This window comes from Hippopotamus amphibius, chromosome 12, assembly GCF_030028045.1.
Source record: "Hippopotamus amphibius kiboko isolate mHipAmp2 chromosome 12, mHipAmp2.hap2, whole genome shotgun sequence".
Lineage (NCBI taxonomy): Eukaryota > Metazoa > Chordata > Mammalia > Artiodactyla > Hippopotamidae > Hippopotamus > Hippopotamus amphibius.
In genome coordinates this window covers 31,036,502-31,055,788 of record NC_080197.1, presented here as the reverse complement: position 1 = coordinate 31,055,788, position 19,287 = coordinate 31,036,502, and the positions used below count along the sequence as shown (strand labels likewise).

Genomic DNA, 19,287 nt, shown 5'->3' with positions numbered 1-19,287 from the left:
ATCAATCTTAAGGAGAAATATAAAACAGGTATAGGTGGGGAGGTTTCAGTTTCATACAGGACGGCCAGGAACGTCCTCAGTGGGAAGATATTCTTTGAGCTTAAGTCGTGAAGGTGAGGGCGTGAGCTGTGCGCATACCTGGATGACTAGCATTCCAGGCAGAGACAACAGCAAACGCAAAAGTGCTGAAGCAGGTTGAGTAAGTTCACGGAAAAGCAGGGATACTGGCTGTAGAGGAGAGAGCCGGGGTAGAGCTGTGGAAGATGAGGACCGAGAGTTAATGGGCTGGGGCGCGGTGGGTGGGTGGTGAGGGCGAAGAGGAGCAGCACTAGTACCCATAGAAATTAAGAAAGTATCCAACAAAAAGCACCCTAAGCCTCTCCGAGTTGTTTTACGCTGGCGCCGCCCCCAACCCCGCCCGAAGTCCCTCCCCACTCTAAGCCTACAGCTCAGCGGTTCAACCGGAACTCAAGGGCCGGCCTCCGGGACCGGAAGCAGCTTTCAACCCGACCCCATTTTGTCCGCGTTCACATTTCCGGTAGCGGCGGCGGGAAGCGAGCTACTGGCGGGCTTCTAGGCCTCTGCGGAGGCGAATCCGGCGGGAATCGGAGCCATCAGAACCGCCACCATGGTGAGGAGGCGCAGGCCGGCGGCGCGGGAGCTGCCGAACCTGTTGTGGAGTGGGAACCGTGATTGACCAGAAAGGAGGCCGTGGGTTGGCCGCTCCGGGTGGTGAAGGCCCGGGCCGCCGCCGCCCCTCTGTCGGGGCAGGGAAGACCTGGACCTTGGTCGCTCGGCGGGGTGGGGGAGGGGAAGGCTGGTGATGAGGGTCCGAGGGCAGGGTAGCTCGGTGCAGGCGAGATAGAACTGCGGCTCTCCACGCCGCTTTGGCCACAGTGCTTGGGATCCCGTAGGCGCTGAGTAAACTTTGCAGCAGCAGTGTGTCTGGGGTTTCCGGAGCGGGCACTAGCGCGCAGGAGTGCTGGGGAAGACCCGGTGAGAGGCTAAGACTTGTGAAGGCGGATGAGGGTCCGAGAAGGAGTAGCGGAAAGGGGTGGAAGGGCTTGTGTCCGAAACTAGAGTCTTGGTTCTAGTAAATGGGGTGGGGGGGACGGAAGATGAATGAGTGGAGGAAAAGTTCAGCTCATTTGTTTAGCATGTATGTACGTTTGAGTATGTCTGACTTTTCAGGCCCTGGGGCTACACAATGAAATGTTTACATTCTTCACCGAGTTCACTCTAGTTGGGGACACGGATACTATAATTCGGAATGGTAATTCGGCATTAAGTAAAAGTAACGGCGGGGGGCGGGGTAAGAATGCTTTCTGGAGTAGGTGATTTCTGGGAGAGTCCTAAAAGATTGTCAGGCTTTTTCCCCGCGAAAATGGGAGGGAATAGTATAGATCCGAAGGATTGCAAGAATAAAGCTTGAAGGGTAGCACTATTTAAAGTTCTTGGAGGGGAAAAGGAAGAATGAGGTGGGAGGAATTGTGAGGAGGCTGGTTATTAAAGGCTTTACATGCTACTTAATTTTGTTGGTGGTGAGGGATGCTACTGAAGGATTTTAACCAGCAAAATGACATGAATTTAGTTGTGTTTAGAAAGATAACTCTGTTCTGTAGCTATTACATATTGGGTGAACTGGAAGCAGGGACACCTAGGATATTGTTTGGAGAATTGGTTAGAAGAGTAGCCACTGGATTCAGGCTGACTAGCTTCGAACACAGCTTAACCTCTTACAGCCTCAGTGGCCTCTTGTAAAATCTGATGTCAAAGATTAAGTGAGATGAATAGAGCTTATAGCATTGCCTGCCAGTGAGCACCCAGTAAGAGTTAGCTGTACGAGACAGATGGACCAATAAATGTTACCATAAAGGTTAGAAGCTGTGATTGCAGTTTGGTTAAAATGGTCATCTAAAAGAGACTGAACCACATAACTTGGGTCTCCAGAGTGGCAGGACTCGAGATTCCGATCCATACATTTGTAGGTTCAGAAAACCTGTGATTGTCCAAACTCACAGGTGAATAGCAAGCACAGTGCCTGGTACCTAGGAGGCCCTTGCATGAGTTAGGCCTATACCCTCAGGCTGATGGGAGGCTGATGTAACAAAGCAAACGCCAGGGCATTTATTTCTAGAGAGAAACGTAACTGCCAAGGGCACTTGACAGTTCTCATTGTGAGGTCTACGTAGTCTCTCTACTTTACCAAAACTACATCGGAATCCAGTCTATAAATGCAGAAAAGGTTGCTGGTATACTCCTTATAATTAAAGAGTATAGCAGGTTATATATTCTCATTATGTGTTCAAACTCATTAGCACTTTGGGCACCAGAAATTTTCCCTCTCCCAAAAGTAGTCTTAGAGACACACTAACAAATTATTGATTTGGGGATTCTTCTCACTTCCAAGGTGATCAGCTCCTTTCGGATAACAAGCTCTTCCTTGATTGGATTCTTAGTGCTAGTCCCATTCCAGCTCTTTTCTCAGTCTTTTTAATGGGATGTTGGTGTTTCACAGCACGGGAGTCACACCTACAGTCTGCACAGTGGCAGATGGCTAATCTCCGATATGCTTGGGTTTCGTTAGTTTGGCGTCACCTTACCCTCTCACCCCTAAAACACACACAACATAGACAAAGGCAATTGTAATATGAGAAAGATGATTTTAAGGGAAGGAAGAATAACAGGTCAGGGTTGAAAACAGGGTGACATGAGAGAATTCCTAGGAAAGGACTGTGGCTGGAAGACAGCTGAGAATCCTGAGAAAGTCAGACATGGAAAAGAAGGCTGCAGCAGAAGTTTTAAGGAAAGACTGGGGGTATGTGGGTCCAAAAGAGCTAAACCTCACTCTTGCTGATTTCTCCTTGCAGACGGTGGGCAAGAGCAGCAAGATGCTGCAGCACATCGACTACAGGATGAGGTGCATCCTGCAAGATGGCCGTATCTTCATTGGCACCTTTAAAGCTTTTGACAAGCATATGAATTTGATCCTCTGTGACTGTGATGAGTTCAGGAAGATCAAGTGAGGAGTGGGCTGTGGGGGGAGGGAATGGGTGGATGGGGAGTGGATTGGGTGGGTGGGCCAAGTGACAGGTGGTGATGTAGCTAGCTAGTTCCTCTCCCTGTTTGCTCTCCTGTTTTACAGGGTAGATTAAAATGGGGGTGTTGGACACTAAGAAATCGCTTTCCTTAGTCTTGCTCTCTACTAGAGTACAAGTTGTAAGGAGGGCTGCTAGGCTTTTTGTTTCTGACTTTGTGTGCCCCTGGGTACTGGGGTAAAGGGCTCTCATGTTCTCCCCACAGGTGTGTGAGGGGGGAGAGCTTGATTTTCTGGCCTCATTGCCTATTTGTAAAGCTGTAGCCTAAAGGGCTCTCCCAGTGCAGCCTGGTCTGAAACTGCTTTAAGAAGCCTCTGACCCTCTTCAGGGTAAGTGCTCAGCTCCCCTTGTGGGTTTGGGGCCAGTGATTTTTGTTGGCATTTATAGAAATAATTGGAGAATACAAGTCCATAAGTTATTAGATAATTCCCTTGTCTTAGGACTCACATATCATAAGCTTCTAGCCTATTAAAAGATGTGGTCTTGCATTTCATCTTATTTTACATTCAAGGCATCTTGAGGCCCAAAGAAGTTACATGACTTCCATGATCATCCAGCTCTCTTTTGCCACGTGCAGGGTTCATAGTGTGTTGCCAGTGACTGGGAACTCCCTTTGATTCTCTTTGGGATGTTGTTTTCTTTGTGGCATGAGGTCAAGAAGTACAGGACAGAAAATGTGGTAGCGATGGCCAAGAGCCAGGTACGCATTAGAGAGTGGCCAACAGATCAGTGTATAACTGTTCCAAATTGTTCTCTTCTGTATTTTTAAACGAAACTAACTTTATTCTGATAATAAAAACATGTCTATTAGAAAATATTTATTAAAAATACATAAAAGTATGTGGGAAAAAACTTAAAATACCCAGAAAGTATCTTTTTTGTTTTTAATTGTGAAAGGGCAATACATGCTTTTATTAAAAAATAAGAAAATGTAGATAAGTCAGAAAAGGAAAAAAGGGGAAAAATGACCACCCACAGAAAACCACTGTTAATTTAATATATCACTAAAATGAAACCTTTAAGTTACTTTTTAAAATCAGGGTATTTTGTGTTTCCTTTATTTTTAGGATATTGGCTTTGACTTTCCTTTCCTTTGCCTATCTTGTTGCGGTTATTTTTCCCAGTTTACATTCATTTATGTTTTGTTCATACTTTTCTGGTTGTTGCTGTTTGGAGATTTCTGTTTTTGTACTTTGAGGACAGAGGTCTAATTTCTGTGTAGTTAACTCCACCTTTTCCTTTATGGCTTCTATTTCTAACGTGAGGTGAGGAGTGGAGTTACAGGTCTGTGGGGTTGAGTTGGCAGTAGAAGGATACTGCATGTAAGTGGAGTGAGTGGGATTCAGTGACTTGAGGAATTGTTTTGGCTGCCTCCTGACACTGGTGAGGCCTTAAGCTGTAGGAAAAGGGTAATAGCAGAGAAGAGTTGACTGAGGAAAGGCCTTCACACTGGCTAAGTGAGTGAGCCAGGGCTGGGCTTTCTTGACTCTTGTCCTGTCTCTTGGTCTTTGCATCCTCTTGGCATGGGAGATAACCACCTAAGGGGTTACAGGTTCAGCCTGTGAAGACAGTCCAGAGGAGCTGTCTTAGGGAAAGTTTATGTACCATCTGTCAGTAGATATAGTGTAAAACAAATCTTGGAGGGTCTCTAGGTAGGTGAACATGAACTTTACCCTTTTTCTAATGCTTGCTTTTTTGTTTCTTCTCCTAAACCTGTCTTTAGACCAAAGAATTCAAAACAGGCGGAGAGAGAAGAGAAGCGAGTCCTTGGTCTGGTGCTTCTTCGAGGGGAGAACTTGGTCTCAATGACAGTAGAGGGACCACCTCCTAAAGATGTAAGTCAGAGCAGAGAGCCAGTGGAAGGCCAGGAACCTTGTGCAGGGGAGGCCTCACCCTGAGCCAGGCTCTGTGTGGGGTTCTGTTTCATTGCAGTACTCAAAGGCATTCTCTGGTTTCTTTCCCCATTTACAGATAATAAACCAGAATCTTGAAGAGATTACCTTGCAAGTAAGAAGTAGGAAACTAGGATTTGAGGGTTTCTAACTTTAAAGCCCTCCCTTTTTCCTTACTGTGTACATAGTGAGTCAATAGAAGAGGCACCTAAGGCCATCCTGGTCAGTTCTTACTGTGATAGCAATATGGTTGGACCAGGAAAAGTCATAACTAAACAATGGAATACATATATGTTTTTTGTAGTTATGGAATAATAATTAATATTTATTAAGCATCTGCTATGTGCCAAGCTCCTCAGTATTTGATTTAATCCTTATAACAGTCTTTTGAGATAAATTCTTCCCACTTTATAGATAATACAAACTGAGGTTTAGTAACTTGCGCAAGCTGTGACAGCTAGAAAGAGGTGAAATTGGCATTTGATTCCAGGCAATCTTGGTTCATTACCATCAGCCTACCTTTAGAAGTAGAAGAGCCTTTAGAGAATCTAACCAAATTTGTGTTCCCTTTTTTCATTTTAAGATATTGTTTGTTACATGAATAATCCCCTTAAACCTTGTTTTAATTTTTGTCCACATATATATGTTGGTTTTTTTTTTTATACTTAACATGTAAAAGGTGTGTAATATATCATTCTGCTTTTTCAGTTAACATTGTAAACATTTTTACAGTTGCTGTATACTTTTAAAAAGTCATGTTAATGACTTAGAAATACTCTTGAGTACAGACCTAGCCATTTCCTTCTTTTTAGACTCTTACATTAAAGTTTGTCCTGATTGTAAATGTCTGCAACAATGTTACCATATTTTTGTTCACAGCATATGTACCTGTTCATAACTCTTGGTATCTATTTTGAGTTGAATTTGCTACTCTAATGTAGCCCATTGTAAACCTTAATGACCACAACCAGTTTTGTCATAACCCCATCATTTGCAGATGAGGAAACAGTCCTAGAATGGTGGGATTACTTGCCCACTATCACCCACCAGGTGAGAATCAGACCTGGGACTGGACCTCATGTCTCTTTGATGCCAGGTCAAGTGCTCTTGTCTATCATACACACCCTTCTGAATGGAGCCCTGGCCATTTGTTGGTTTAATTTTCATAGGAGTGCACATAGCTTGAATTGTGCATGTTTCTCTTGACTTACTCTTTAAGTTCCAGCCTGCTAGGCACATAATGTTGGATGGGGGAGGAGGAATGGTGTTAACACATGGGTGGGTAGTGTTTATAAGAAGGTGTTTTAATGGCCTATAAATCTGAGGGGTTCTTTTGGTGATGATATTCTAGTATGTACTTCTGATTCTCTAGGCCACAAGCACTTTAACATGTATCTTTATTTTTCAGACTGGCATTGCACGAGTGCCGCTTGCTGGAGCTGCTGGGGGCCCAGGGATTGGCAGAGCTGCTGGCAGAGGAATCCCAGCTGGTGTTCCCATGCCCCAGGCTCCTGCGGGACTTGCTGGGCCGGTCCGTGGGGTTGGTGGGCCATCCCAACAGGTGAGCAGTTGGGGAAGGGGGATGGTAGCAGCTTCTGGTGGTTAAAATAAAGGATAGAGTGAGGGTCCACAGTTTGGGGAGAGTCCAGAATGACCAAGCAACCTATGATTGTCAGGCTATCAGTATTTCATTGTGCTTCATATATGGTCCCAGAGTCAAGCAAAAAAGGAAAACTTGCTATTATTAATAAATTTATTTTATTTATTAATAAAATATTAAAGTAAAGAGATGCAGGGGACTTCCCAGGGGGTCCAGTGGTAAGGACTCTGCGCTTCCACTGCAGAGGATGTGGATTTGATCCCTGGTCATGGAACTAAGATCCCACACGATGGGTGGTGTGGCCAAAAAATGGGGGCGGGGGGGGGGGTGTAAAATGCATAAAAAAGTATTTTGGCTGTGTCGGCACAAAATGTTTCCATGACAGCATTTGAAATCTTGACCCTTGAATAGTGCAGGGGTTAGGAATGCCAGCTCTGTGCAGGCGAAAATCTGCATATGACTTTACAGTTGGCTTTATCCATGGATTTGACCAAGATTGTGTATAGTACTATAGTATGTATTTATTGAGGAAGATCTACATAGAAGTGGACCCTGGCAGTTTAAACCCATGTTCAGGGGTTAACTGTACTACATCTCTTACAACCTCTTAGCAGTCCTATTTGAAAATGCAAGTTGTCTTATTTAATTTGGATTGGGCATCCTTAACTTAGGCTTAGAAAATAGGAATTGAGCATTCAAGCTTGGTCTTTTCTGGCAGATAGTCTTAGGAAATCTGATGCTCTGAGTTCTTGCTTAGGGATTTGGCATCTGCTGTTTCTTTACCAAGTAGGGGAGGAGAGTGGGACACTGTATTGCACTGTACTGTTCTGCCTGACTTCTTTCCTGTGTCCTCTTAGGTGATGACCCCACAGGGAAGAGGCACTGTTGCAGCAGCTGCAGCTGCTGCCACAGCCAGTATTGCAGGAGCCCCAACCCAGTACCCACCTGGCCGGGCCGGTCCTCCCCCACCTATGGGCCGAGGGGCACCCCCTCCAGGTGAGAAACCCATAAGGAGAACATTGGTAATTGATAGAAGATGCCTTAGCTGGATTCATGATGAGATGTAACCTTGACTGAAACTGATGATGAGTTCGTGTAGTTAAGCAGGATTACTCTGAGATCCAGCTTGGTTGACTGACTGTGGGACTAGCTGGGCCAGAGCCCCTCCTCTTTGGCTCAAATCCTAGTTTGCTAGGAGGGGCTGGAGGGTGGAATGGTCCATCTGTCTCAGAACTTGGTGGACAGTTTTGTACGTTTCCTGCTACCTTTTCAAGACAGACACTTGAGTTGTATTCTTGGGGCTTTTCTCTTGCAGGCATGATGGGTCCACCACCTGGTATGAGGCCTCCCATGGGTCCCCCAATGGGGATCCCCCCTGGACGAGGAACTCCAATGGGCATGCCCCCACCAGGCATGAGGCCCCCTCCCCCAGGGATGCGAGGTAAGTGCATGCATCAGTTGACTTCCTTCCCTAGAGCCATGTTGGGATAGGAAATGGAGGGAAAATTGGATTTTGACCACACCTTTGGGCTTTTAGGCCCTAAGCCTAGGGAAGTGAACTCTTAGAGGACAGCTTTGTCCAGAAAGGAAAGAGGGAACAAACATGTCTTAAAGTGACCTTACCTCCCTCTTAGAGCAGTGAGAGAAGCCCTGTACATAGGGTACTTCTCAGTGTCCGAGGCAGTGTTCTCAGGTCACTGTGAAATAATGCATTCTGTTACATGACCAACAGAGGTCTTATGCTCTTTGGTTTGGGAGTGTTTAGTAATTAAGGAGGGGCTCTGGGCTTTGCTATGCTATTTATTACGTATATCTGTTAAACTCCAGTTTGAGAAATGCTGATGTAGATCAGCTCTCTCATTTTATAGATGAGGGAACATGCCCAGAAAGAGCTGTGTGCAGACCAGCGTTATTTCCACCAAGCCATAGTGGCCTCTAAGTTAAGCCGCGGCCAAACTTGCCAACCACTGTGTCTTTAATTTGGGTTTTCCGTTTGTGAGCTTTATAAGCATAGGGGCCCAGTTGACCCCAGAGAAGTCCCATTCTGATCATTTGATAACTGCAGAGTGTGTGGGAGGCTGGGGTCGGGTAGGGTAGGGATTCGAGTTGCAGATCAGGCACTGACTAAACTTCTTACTCTTACTTCAGGCCTTCTTTGACCTTGGCCACAGAGTTATGGAAGTAGCTCCAGAGAGGCATGGGCCCGATTCCCCAGCGCCACATTACCACAGCTGTTTGTTTCTCAAGCCGTTCGCGGAGTCTCACCGTTGTTCCGGAGTCTCACCAGGTTGTCTGGTTTCCCTTACAGGGCCCCCTCCCCCAGGAATGCGCTCACCAAGGCCCTAGACTCATCTTGGCCCTCCTCAGCTCCCTGTCTGTTTTCCCGTAAGGCTGTACATAGTCCTTTTACTTCCTTGTGGCCTGTGACACTAGTTTATAATAAACTCTTAAGAGAATGTTATAAATGCACCTGGTATGTTTGTTTATTTTCAGAAAAACCTTTGATATACTGGGTGCTTAAAAAGAGTCAAGGGTTGCCTTGGAAAAATTTAGCCCTAATCCTTAGCTGTTTCCCTTGTAAAATACTGTATTCATTTGCAGGGGTGCACAGCCTCATCTAAGAGAATTACAAAATTGAACTACAAGAAGACATTTCACCTGTCAAATTGTTGAAATAAACATTTGTACCCTATTGGTGAGGGTTGTGAATTGGTATGTCCTCTTTGGAAGGCACTAATTAGATAACTTTTTGAGTAGTACTTCATTTTAAAAATCTAAATGTTACAGTTTATTCCGTCTTCATGATTACAGGTGTTACAGGGCAGGGTGGGTAAGTAAGGCAAATAAAGCAAACATCCCGCCCCATTTAACCAGATGCAGCATTTTGACGTTTTTATCATATACAGGCTGACTTAATTCATTGACTTAAGTTGAAAGCTGGCAACAGCATATCTTTGCAATGTAGGATCTTCCTCCATAGCCATTGCAAGGATCTTAATTCCTGAACTACACCATGAGCTCTGAAATGGTGTTCACCACACTGTTCTTGAAGCTTTCGCATCTTGATATGAGATCTGACACCTCTTGTTAAGGTAGGGAACTGTTATAAGCTGTCTTCCTCTTGGCTAACCCAGTCTACCAGCAATCTTAACAGTTGTTATTTTATAAGAAGAAAACTATGCTCCCACGCATTGATTGAAACTGTTGTGCTGGGACCCTTTCCAGAGCATTAGCTCCCTGAGAGAGTGCGATCCTAACCAGCTGCTTCCATGAACAGTAACCCCAGTACAGTGTATAAGTGATGTCTTTTGAAGCATGACTCACCCAGCCTTGGTCATCCTGACAAGCTTATCAGCATTTACATACAAGATATAGTTGAAACTGATCCCAGACCAAGTAGTGCAACCATAATCCCTAATAATCCCATTATTTAGCACACTGAATTCCCGCTGAGATGCCAAAGCCAGAAATCTCAAAGCAGAGTGATGGTTCATCATTTACAAGTGAGAGAAAAATAGCAAGGAGGAAAGGAAACTTCTCCCTCCTTAATTTATTAAATCCATGCTGTCTTCACAGCTTTAACTGACACGATCCAGAGTCCTCATTTTCCCGATTTGGGGAGTCCATTTTCAAGGCGACTCTTCAAGAAGAGCTTTCAGGCTTTTCTCTGCCATGGCCCATGAACTTGTCGTTCAGTAGGAATCTCCTCTGCTTTCTGAATACACTGCTGGTAGTGCTTGAAGAGGTCGGTGCATGGTGCCCACTGAGGAACTTCTTGGCAAACCAGCAGTTGAAGCATGCACAGGTTATATACTTCATGCTTCATGTCGGGCCAAGCCTCCCCTATGCTGTTCATGGCGTCAGCATCCACTGCGGTCAAGCAGTACTTTAGATTATTGTATTTTTCTATAATAAAGTATGAAGCGAATACTAAAAATGGAAATAAATCCTATTGGAAGAGGAACAGTTTGGATACAACTTTCTCGCAGGATCATATGCATACATAAAATCTAATCCAACTTTTGAGCTGTGGGGTATCCATGATTTCTTTCACCCAAAGTCTTTGTTTAGTTGATAGGTCATTAAACAATATTCTAGTAGTACATCAAGCTTAAAGGATACAGAAATAAAGTGGATACTTTAAAAATTACTGCCTTGGGGAAGGACCATTCTAAGTACAAAGGAGATCTTAATGAAAAAGAAGAGACTAGTGTAGTATGGAGGTGTTTCTCTAGGGACATTATGGTGGTTCAGCGTGAAAACAATCAAATATGCCAAGTTAATAGGATAAGGGAAAAGCTGTATAATCTCAGATGCAGAAGACATTTGATAAAATTCTAACTCATTAGGAATAGAAGGGAAATTTATAAACATGATACAGGGATTTATGAAAAAGAACCACAGCTAACATTAGTGAAAGGCTGAAAACTTCACCCTCAAGATCAGGAACAAGACGTGAGTGTCCACTTTCACCACTGCTGTTACCCTGGAAGGCCTAGCCAGAGCAGTTAAGGAAAAAAAGCCAAATTGGAAAGGAAGAAGTAAAACTTCACAGATATCCAATATAGAGGAAATTTATGAATTAAGTAAAATTACAGGGTATGAGATTGCACACAAATCAGTTGTATTTCTATACGCCAACAACAATATGAAAGAAAATTTTTAATTCCATTTACAATAGCAGCCAAAAGAATAAAATACTTCATCAATTTAACCAAGGATGTGAAAGATTTGTACACTGAAAATTACAAACATCCTGAGAGAAAACCTAAATAAATTGAAAAACATACCATGTTAGTGGATTGGAAGACAATATTGTTAAAATGGCAGCATTTCCTGAAGTGATCTATAGAAGAAATGCAATCTGTATCAAAATTCCATTGGCTTTATTTTTTTGGCAGAATTGGAGAAGCTCATCCTCAAATTCTATGAAGCTTCAAGGGGCCCTGAATAGCAAAAACAATCTTGATGTCTCACACTTCCTGTTTTCAAAACTTGAGTAATCAAAACTGGTACTGACATAAGGATAGACATAGACCAATGGAACAGAATTGAGAGTTCAGAAATAAGCCCTTGCATATATGGTCACAAAAGCGCCAAGACCCCTCACTGGGAAAAGGACTGTTCAACAAGACATGTGGAAAACGGCATACACATACACATAAGACAACTGGAAAACCACGTACAGAAGAATGAAGTTGGACACTTACCTTGCTTCACATATCACTCATTAGTTCAAAATGATCAACAAACTATAAGAACTAAAACTATAAATTACCAGAAGAAATCAAGTAAGTCTTGATGACCTTGGGTTTGGTGATAGTTCTTAGATTTGATACCAAGAGCATAAGAAACAAACAAAAAAAAATGGACTTCATCAAAATTAGAAGTTGCATCAAAGGACACTATCAAGAGTGTGAAAAGATAAGTTACAGAATGGGACAAAATATTTACAAATCATATATCTGATTTGGGGTTAATGTACAGACTACATAAAGAACTTTTACAACTCAACAATGGAAAGGTAAACAGCCCAATTAAGTCAACAAAGGAATGCACATTTCTTCAAAGAAGATATACAAATGGACAACACATGAAGAGCTGTTCAACATCATTGGTCATTAAATTCAAATCAGACCCACAATGAGATACCACTTCAACCCATTAGGATGGCTTTAATGGGGAAAAAAAGTTATCAAGGATGCAGAGGAATGGTGCATTGCTGACGAGAACGTAAAATGTTGCAGCCACTATGTAAAATGGTTTGGCGGTTCCTCAAAAAGATAAACAGAATGATTTGACCCAACAAGCGTACTCCTAAGTATATATCCAAGAGAAATGAAAATATATGTCTGCACAGAGACTTGTACACGAATGTTTGTAGCATTATTCGTAACAGGCAAAAGGTGGAAACAACCCAACTGTCCATTGGTGGATGAATGGCTAAGTTGTGGGCTATACATTCAATGAAATATTATTCAGCCGTAAAAGAAATGAAGTATTGATACCCGCTAGTACTTGGATGAACCTTGAAAATATTGTGCTAAGTAAAAGAAACCAGACACAAAAGGGCATGTATGATACTCTTTTTTTTTTAAGTTCACATTTTTTTAAAAAATTGAAATATGCTTGATATACTATGTATGTTACAGCTGTATGTAGGATAGAGTGATTCACAATTTTTTAAGGTTATATTGCATTTACAGTTATTATAAAACAAAATATTTGCTATATTCCCTGTATTGTACAATATATCCTTGTATCTTATTTTATACCTAATACTTTGTACCTCAATTCCTTACCACTTTATTGCCCCTCCCCCTTCCCTCTCCCTACTGGTAACCACTAGTTAGTTCTCTGTTAGAGAGTGTGTCTGCTGCTTTTTGTTATAGTCACTAGTTTGTTGTATTTTTTTACACTCCACATACCTGTGATATCATACAATATTTGTCTTTGGTTGACTTGTTTCACTTAGCATAATGCCCTCCAAGTCCATCCATGTTGTTGCAAGTGGCAAAATCTCATTTTTTATGGCTGAATAGTATTCCATTATTTATACATATATAGTATATATAATATATACATACCACATCTTCTTTGTCCATTCATCTGTTGATGGACATTTAGGTTGCTTCTGTATATGATCCCTTTCGTATGAAATACCCAGAATAGGTAAAACCATAGAGACAGAAAGCAGATTAGAGGTTACCAAGGGATGGGGATAGAATGGGGGAAATGGAGAGTGGCTATTTAGTGGGTACGGGTGTTTTTCTGTGGTGATGAAAAGGGTTTTGAAACTAGAGAGAGCTTACCAGTTCTCTCTGCACAGTGCACAACGTTGTGAATATACTAAATGCTATTGAGTTGTAATGGTCAAAGTAAAATGGTTAATTGTACGTTAGGTGAATTTCACCTCAAGAAAAGAAGAAAAAAATTTCTTCATGGAAAGAGTTTACTAAGGCTTTTTGTTGTGGGAAGGATATTCCCACAGAGGAAGGCTGAGGAGTAAGGACATCAGGGAGCTGAACTTGGCAGTGGCTTTTGGCAGAAGAGTCAATGGTTGGCTCAGACAGTGTCACAAGAACCTATACCCTGAGCAGCAGAAACTGCGAGGCAAGGCTGGCTCGCCTCCCATTTACATGCCCGGTATGACACAGAAGGGTTTTGTACTCCTAACCTGAGCTGAAAGGCAGGGACTCTTACTTCTATCACACAAATAAGCATAGTCAACCAAGGAAAGAAAGAGTCACACACGGCCTAGTGGTTAGCAAAGTAAAAACCCTGGATGCTCAAAACTCTTCTTGAAAATTGACTAAAACCCTCTTGAAGTGTTATGGTCTTTATTGTTCTGTGAATACAGTCTTGCATAGCATAATCTTTGGCACACCTGCCGTTGACTAAACTAAGAGAACAAAAGGAGAAGTCTGCAATCAGACACCGGGGCATTCTGACCTTTGTATCTTGAAGAGAACTCCTAAGTCCCTGGAGGTAAAGGGGTTGCGTGGCGAATTCTAACATGCTTTGACCTGCTTACAGACTTTACACCTTTCCAGTTTTCATATTAAGCCTGTATAACGTTAGTTCAGTTAGTAAATTGGTCTGTGGCTGTGAGGACTAAATGACAAATTATAGGCATTAGGTTTGCTGCTGGATTTAAATCTAAATTGTGTTTGGTCACACCCCTATGTGTACTATTCCATAGGGTTTCTATTCTACTCATTTCTTTTAAAAATATTATATAAATGCCCATAAAGAATGACTAGAAAGAAATCACTCAAGAGTCCCCAAATTCCAAATATTCAATGTTAGCCTTGTCTCTTTGTTGAGTTTTGTGAGCTTACTATATACTCAGCTTTCTATATCTTGTAATATCAAAACATATTCCAAATTTTTGCAAACATTAGAATGACTTTATTATCTCATTAAGTGGACAAACCACTATTTACTTAGCCAGTTTTCTGTAGTTGGACATTAAGATTAGTTTTTCTCATTAACAAATAATGTGATGACCATATTTTTGCATAAAGATTATCCTATATTTATATAATTAAAAAAGGAATCTCTGAGTCAAAGGATGTCAGTGTTTTAATTAACACTTGATTGATTTACTCTGTTATAAAAGACACAACTGCACTTTTCACAACATGCTCCTTAGAATTGATAATTATCACTCAGAAGAAATACACTTTTCTAGTTAGCTGAAAAATGATATATCATTGTTTTTAAAATTTCAAAGAGGGGTATATTTTTAAGCTATTTCCTCTTTTGTGTATTATCTTAAAAATAAACTTTTGTGATGGACATTTTTATATTATTACATAAATCTTCATAATGATGACTGTACATCTAGTGAGTATAACATAACTTGGTCATCTTTCCTATTTGGGGGAATTAGTAATATCTCTGATTTTCCATGACTTCAAATCAAGCAGTGATGAATATTTTCTGTAGGAGTTTTTTTTCTTTGGATTTTCTAAGTTTTTTGGAGCAATATTCGTGATTCAAAGGCAGGCAATAGAAAGAAAGAAACTCTAACTGAATGAATCCAAATGTATGCATAAAAGATCTCTGGAAGGCTATTGGCCTTCCAGAAGAATCGGCCAGTTCAGCTGCCTGTGGGGAAAGGAACCTAGTTCAAGGAGAAAAGGAATGGATGGGAGAGTTTCCACTCTCTACCATTTAGAATTTTAAAAATAATGAACTGTGTGAGTGCAATACCTAGTTTAAAAAAATTAAGTACGTTTTAAAAATTAAAAATGGTAAAATAGCGAACGTATTTAAGAAATAAATCCACCAGGAGGCAGCAATGCTCTGTCAGGAGGAAGGAAGCAGCAAATGTGTGGGCTCAGTTTTATTCATGGATGCTGAGATTGTGGGTTGGTTTTTTTCTTCCTAACTTTCTGTATTTTCTAATTTTCTACAAAGACCTTTACAGAAATAAAATATGGGGCTACATTTGAAATGTTGATAGATCTGCCAGGTAGCCCTCTGGTGGTATCACCCTACACCACTCATAATGGTGTATGCAGGTGCCAACACAGTGTATTGTTACAGTGTTACGTCTGGTTCAATTTAATTTTAAGTTAAAAATATCTCCTTGTTTTAATTAGTATATATTTAGCTATAAGGGACACTAGTTATGTTTTCATATATTTAAAAGCAATTTACATTTATTTTTCTGTGCACTACGTCTCTCACTCTACCGAGGGCTGGGAGTTTGTCCATGTTGTTTCCCACTGCTCTGTGCGCTGAACATGTGTTTTTGAATGAATGAATGATGAGTAACTTTTCTGAGCTCACTTTCCTCATCTATAAAATGGGAGTGTGTCTTCTTGTTGCTTCATGCGGGGTGGGATTGAACCCTCCACCAAATTTGGTTTGGATATCTGAGACTGATGACCCTATACATGCACCACAAGTGTTTGGAAGGATTTATTATAGATGTAATGAGGCTTTCTGGGGAGAGCAGGGCAGGGTCCCAAGCAGGTCTGAAAATGGCTTGAGAGAGCCAGGTGGAGTGACTGTCCCATTTCACTCTGCTTGGTGGGGGAGGCTGAGGTGAGGTCCCATAACAGGGTCAGGGTGTGTATGGCTTGGACATCCCACAGGTGCCAAGGGAGAGTGCCCACAGCTTTCTTATGAGGTTGAAAGCTGTCAGTAGTCAAACAACAAAAAAGAAGTGGGCTCTGGATGAAGCCCACTGGATGAAGAACCTCATCTCACTGATGATTTTTTAAAAATATTTATTTATTTATTTATTTATTTATTTATTTATTTATTTATTTATTTATGGCTGTGTTGGGTCTTCGTTGCTGTGTGCGGGCTTTCTCTAGTTGTGGCGAGCAGCAGCTACTCTTCGTTGCCGTGCGCGGGCTTCTCATTGCGGTGGTTTCTCTTGTTGTGGAGCATGGGCTCTAGGCGGGTGGGCTTCAGTAGCTGCAGCATGCAGGCTCAGTAGTTGTGGCTCACAGGCTCTAGAGCACAGGCTCAGTAGTTGTGGCTCATGGTCTTAGTTGCTCCTGGCCACGTGGGATCTTCCCAGATCAGAGCTCAAACCTATGTCACCTGCATTGGCAGGCGGATTCTTAACCACTGCGCCACCAGCGTCAAAAATCCCTCACCGACGATTAAATGAGGTAATATACACAATAAGGCTGCCACAGAGGATGTGGTCAATAAATATTTGCCATTATTATTGTTATTCTTGAGTCTTTCAATTCTAGTTTTGAAAGGGAGTTTTCTTTTGAATATAACCTTAGAATATTTTTTTCCGGAGTGAGATCTATAGTTATAGGGTTTGTCTCCTCTTATGTATCATATGGCTTACTTGTCTTTGTTTCATCCCACTAAACCAGATACAGTGCTTTGCATAAAATCAAAGAAAGGGCATGCCCGTTTCCAGAATCCTCATATTGAGGGCCACGCCCAGTGCTGGGTGCTTCATTTATGTCATGTCAGGGAATGCTAGTTGACACGAATGAAAGAGAATATTCATGGGGTGTGGGCTGGGGAGGCTGGTTGGTAAAGCTGAATATGTGCATATCCATTCCTAGATATACACCCAACAGAAATGCTGACATACGCTCAAAAGAAGACATGTACAGGAAAGCATACAGTGACTCTATTCATAAGAGCTCAACCTGTACAAATATCCATCAACAGTACAACAAATAAATTGTAGTATATTCACACACTGGAATATTGCACATCAAGGAGAATGAAAGATATACAGTGACACAAAGAAATATGTGTGTATCTTCTATAAAAAAGCCAAAAACCAATTAAAAAAATACATACTGTGTAATTCCACTCATATGAAGGACAAAAAGTAATCTTTGCTTCTACAATCTAGGATAATGGTTACCTTTAGAGGGGGCACAAAGGGAGCTTCTAGGGTGCTTGGTAATGTTCTGTTTTTTGGGTGCTGGTTACCTGCGTGGGTTTAGTTTGTGAAAATTCAGCAAGCTGCACATATAAATGCATTTCTATGTGTATGTTAAGCCCCTACAAAAAATTTTTAAAAAATCCTTATTGGGGAAAATCTGAAAGGAAACTTGTCATGTTTTTAAAAATTAATTAATTAGTTTATTTATTTATTGGCTACGTTGGGTCTTAGTTGCTGCACGTGGGCTTTATCTAGTTGCAGTAGCCAGGGCTACTCTTCATTGTGGTACCCGGGCTTCTCCTTGCGGTGGCTTCTCATGTTGCAGAGCACAGGCTCTAGGCCCGCAGGCTTCAGTAGTTGTGGCTCATGGGCTCTAGAGCGCAGGCTCAGTAGTTGTGGCACACGGGCTTAGTTGCTCCGTGGCATGTGGGATCTTCTCTGACCAGGGCTCGAACCCATGTCCCTTGCATTGGCAGGCTGATTCTTAACCACTGTGCCACCAGGGAAGTCCCAGAAACTTGTCATGTTAACTGTAGTAATGTCTCAGTGATGAGTTTCTGGCAGGTATTTTCCCTTCTCTTCCTTCATGTTCCTAATTTACAATTTATTCAAAAGTTTTTATTGAATGCCTGCTATGTACCAGGCACTGTTCAATTCAACTCTGCTGAATATACAAAAGTGAACAAAACAGAATTCTCTGTACTTGATGAACTAACATCCTAAAGGCGGGAGGTGGACAATAAATAATAAACATGCACATAAATAATTGCTTTGGAGAAAAGGAAATCAGGACGAGGGAGATGGATAGTGCTATGAGTATGGTACTATTTAATTAGCTTGGTCAGAAAAGGCCCTGCTGATAAAGAGCAGTTGGAGCAGAAACCTGTTGGATGTAAGGGAGTAAGTCATGCAGAAAAGGATGGGGATTGAGAAGAAGGATTCCAGGTGGAGGGCACAGCAACTGCAAAGGCACTAGGTGGGAATGTATTTTTCAGAGACTGAAAAGAAGGTCACAGGCCACTTATCAATTGATTGCATCTCAGTTCCAAATCCACCTTTTTGTCAGCTGGCACGATGTTAAGATTCATCAGGGGAAGGTGCTGGAGAGACATTGCAGGAAGAGAGAGGGCTTTCTGCTCTAGTTTTGCTGTGCTCTCAGCCCACTTCTGCAGGGAAGATGGCTTCTTTAGTACCACCTTCTGCAGTGCACATTGGCCATCAGCACCCAGCGACCAGCAGCTTCCGCTGGCACCCATCTTGGGTGCTTTTTTACAGAATGCCTCTGGGGATACACCTCACCATGAATGGCTTTCCCTGGCCATTGCTAGAGGGCAGATTCCCAGTGGCACCAAACAGTGACACCTCTGCCATCTGTAGAGCTACAGCATGCCCCCTGCAACTAAGCCTGATCTCAACCTTGTTTGGGGCTGGGGAGTGGGCTCTTCTTTGGGCTCTCTCAGGCCTAGGGGTAGGAGCTGCTCCTTTTATATGAAATCCCTGTATTCTTTGGCATTCTCCTACCCCTGATCATTCCCCCCTCCTGTTGTAGTCAAGAACTGTTTGTATTAAACTTTCCCCATACACATTACTGATGGTTTCTCTCTCATGGACAGACACTGACTGACAAAGTCAGCTTGGCTCTAAAGGAATGGGTAAGTAGGCGGATGGAGGAGATGAAGTGAGAGAGCAGCTAGGGGCCCCGAAGCTCACTTGTTTTCACTCTGAGTGAGAGGGATCGGAGCAAAGGAAGGACATGACAGATTTTGGAAGGTTCCCTCTGGTTCCTTAGAGGAGAAGGGACAGAAAGGGAGG

At 42.3% G+C, this 19,287-nt stretch overlaps 1 protein-coding gene and 1 pseudogene across 1 annotated transcript; one reads left to right on the top strand and one right to left on the bottom strand.

Annotated features, from left to right (window-relative positions):
- The first annotated feature begins 489 nt into the window (after window positions 1-489).
- Window positions 490-9,289, top strand: SNRPB (small nuclear ribonucleoprotein polypeptides B and B1). The gene is made up of 7 exons (XM_057703374.1): window positions 490-631; window positions 2,871-3,022; window positions 4,822-4,933; window positions 6,399-6,551; window positions 7,448-7,586; window positions 7,906-8,031; window positions 8,739-9,289. Exons 1-7 carry the CDS (start codon window positions 629-631, stop codon window positions 8,747-8,749), a joined length of 696 nt encoding a protein of 231 aa, XP_057559357.1. The 5' UTR covers window positions 490-628; the 3' UTR covers window positions 8,750-9,289.
- Window positions 9,290-10,232: 943 nt separating this feature from the next.
- On the bottom strand, window positions 10,233-10,446 carry LOC130832467 (TP53-regulated inhibitor of apoptosis 1-like; annotated as a pseudogene).
- Between the last annotated feature and the right edge of the window lie 8,841 nt (window positions 10,447-19,287).

Bases quoted from the DNA above. Each gene is read 5' to 3' on its own strand.
- SNRPB (XM_057703374.1), top strand. The intron at 3,023-4,821 runs GTGAGGAGTGGG...ACCTGTCTTTAG, and splicing joins GATGAGTTCAGGAAGATCAA to ACCAAAGAATTCAAAACAGG. The intron at 6,552-7,447 runs GTGAGCAGTTGG...GTGTCCTCTTAG, and splicing joins TTGGTGGGCCATCCCAACAG to GTGATGACCCCACAGGGAAG.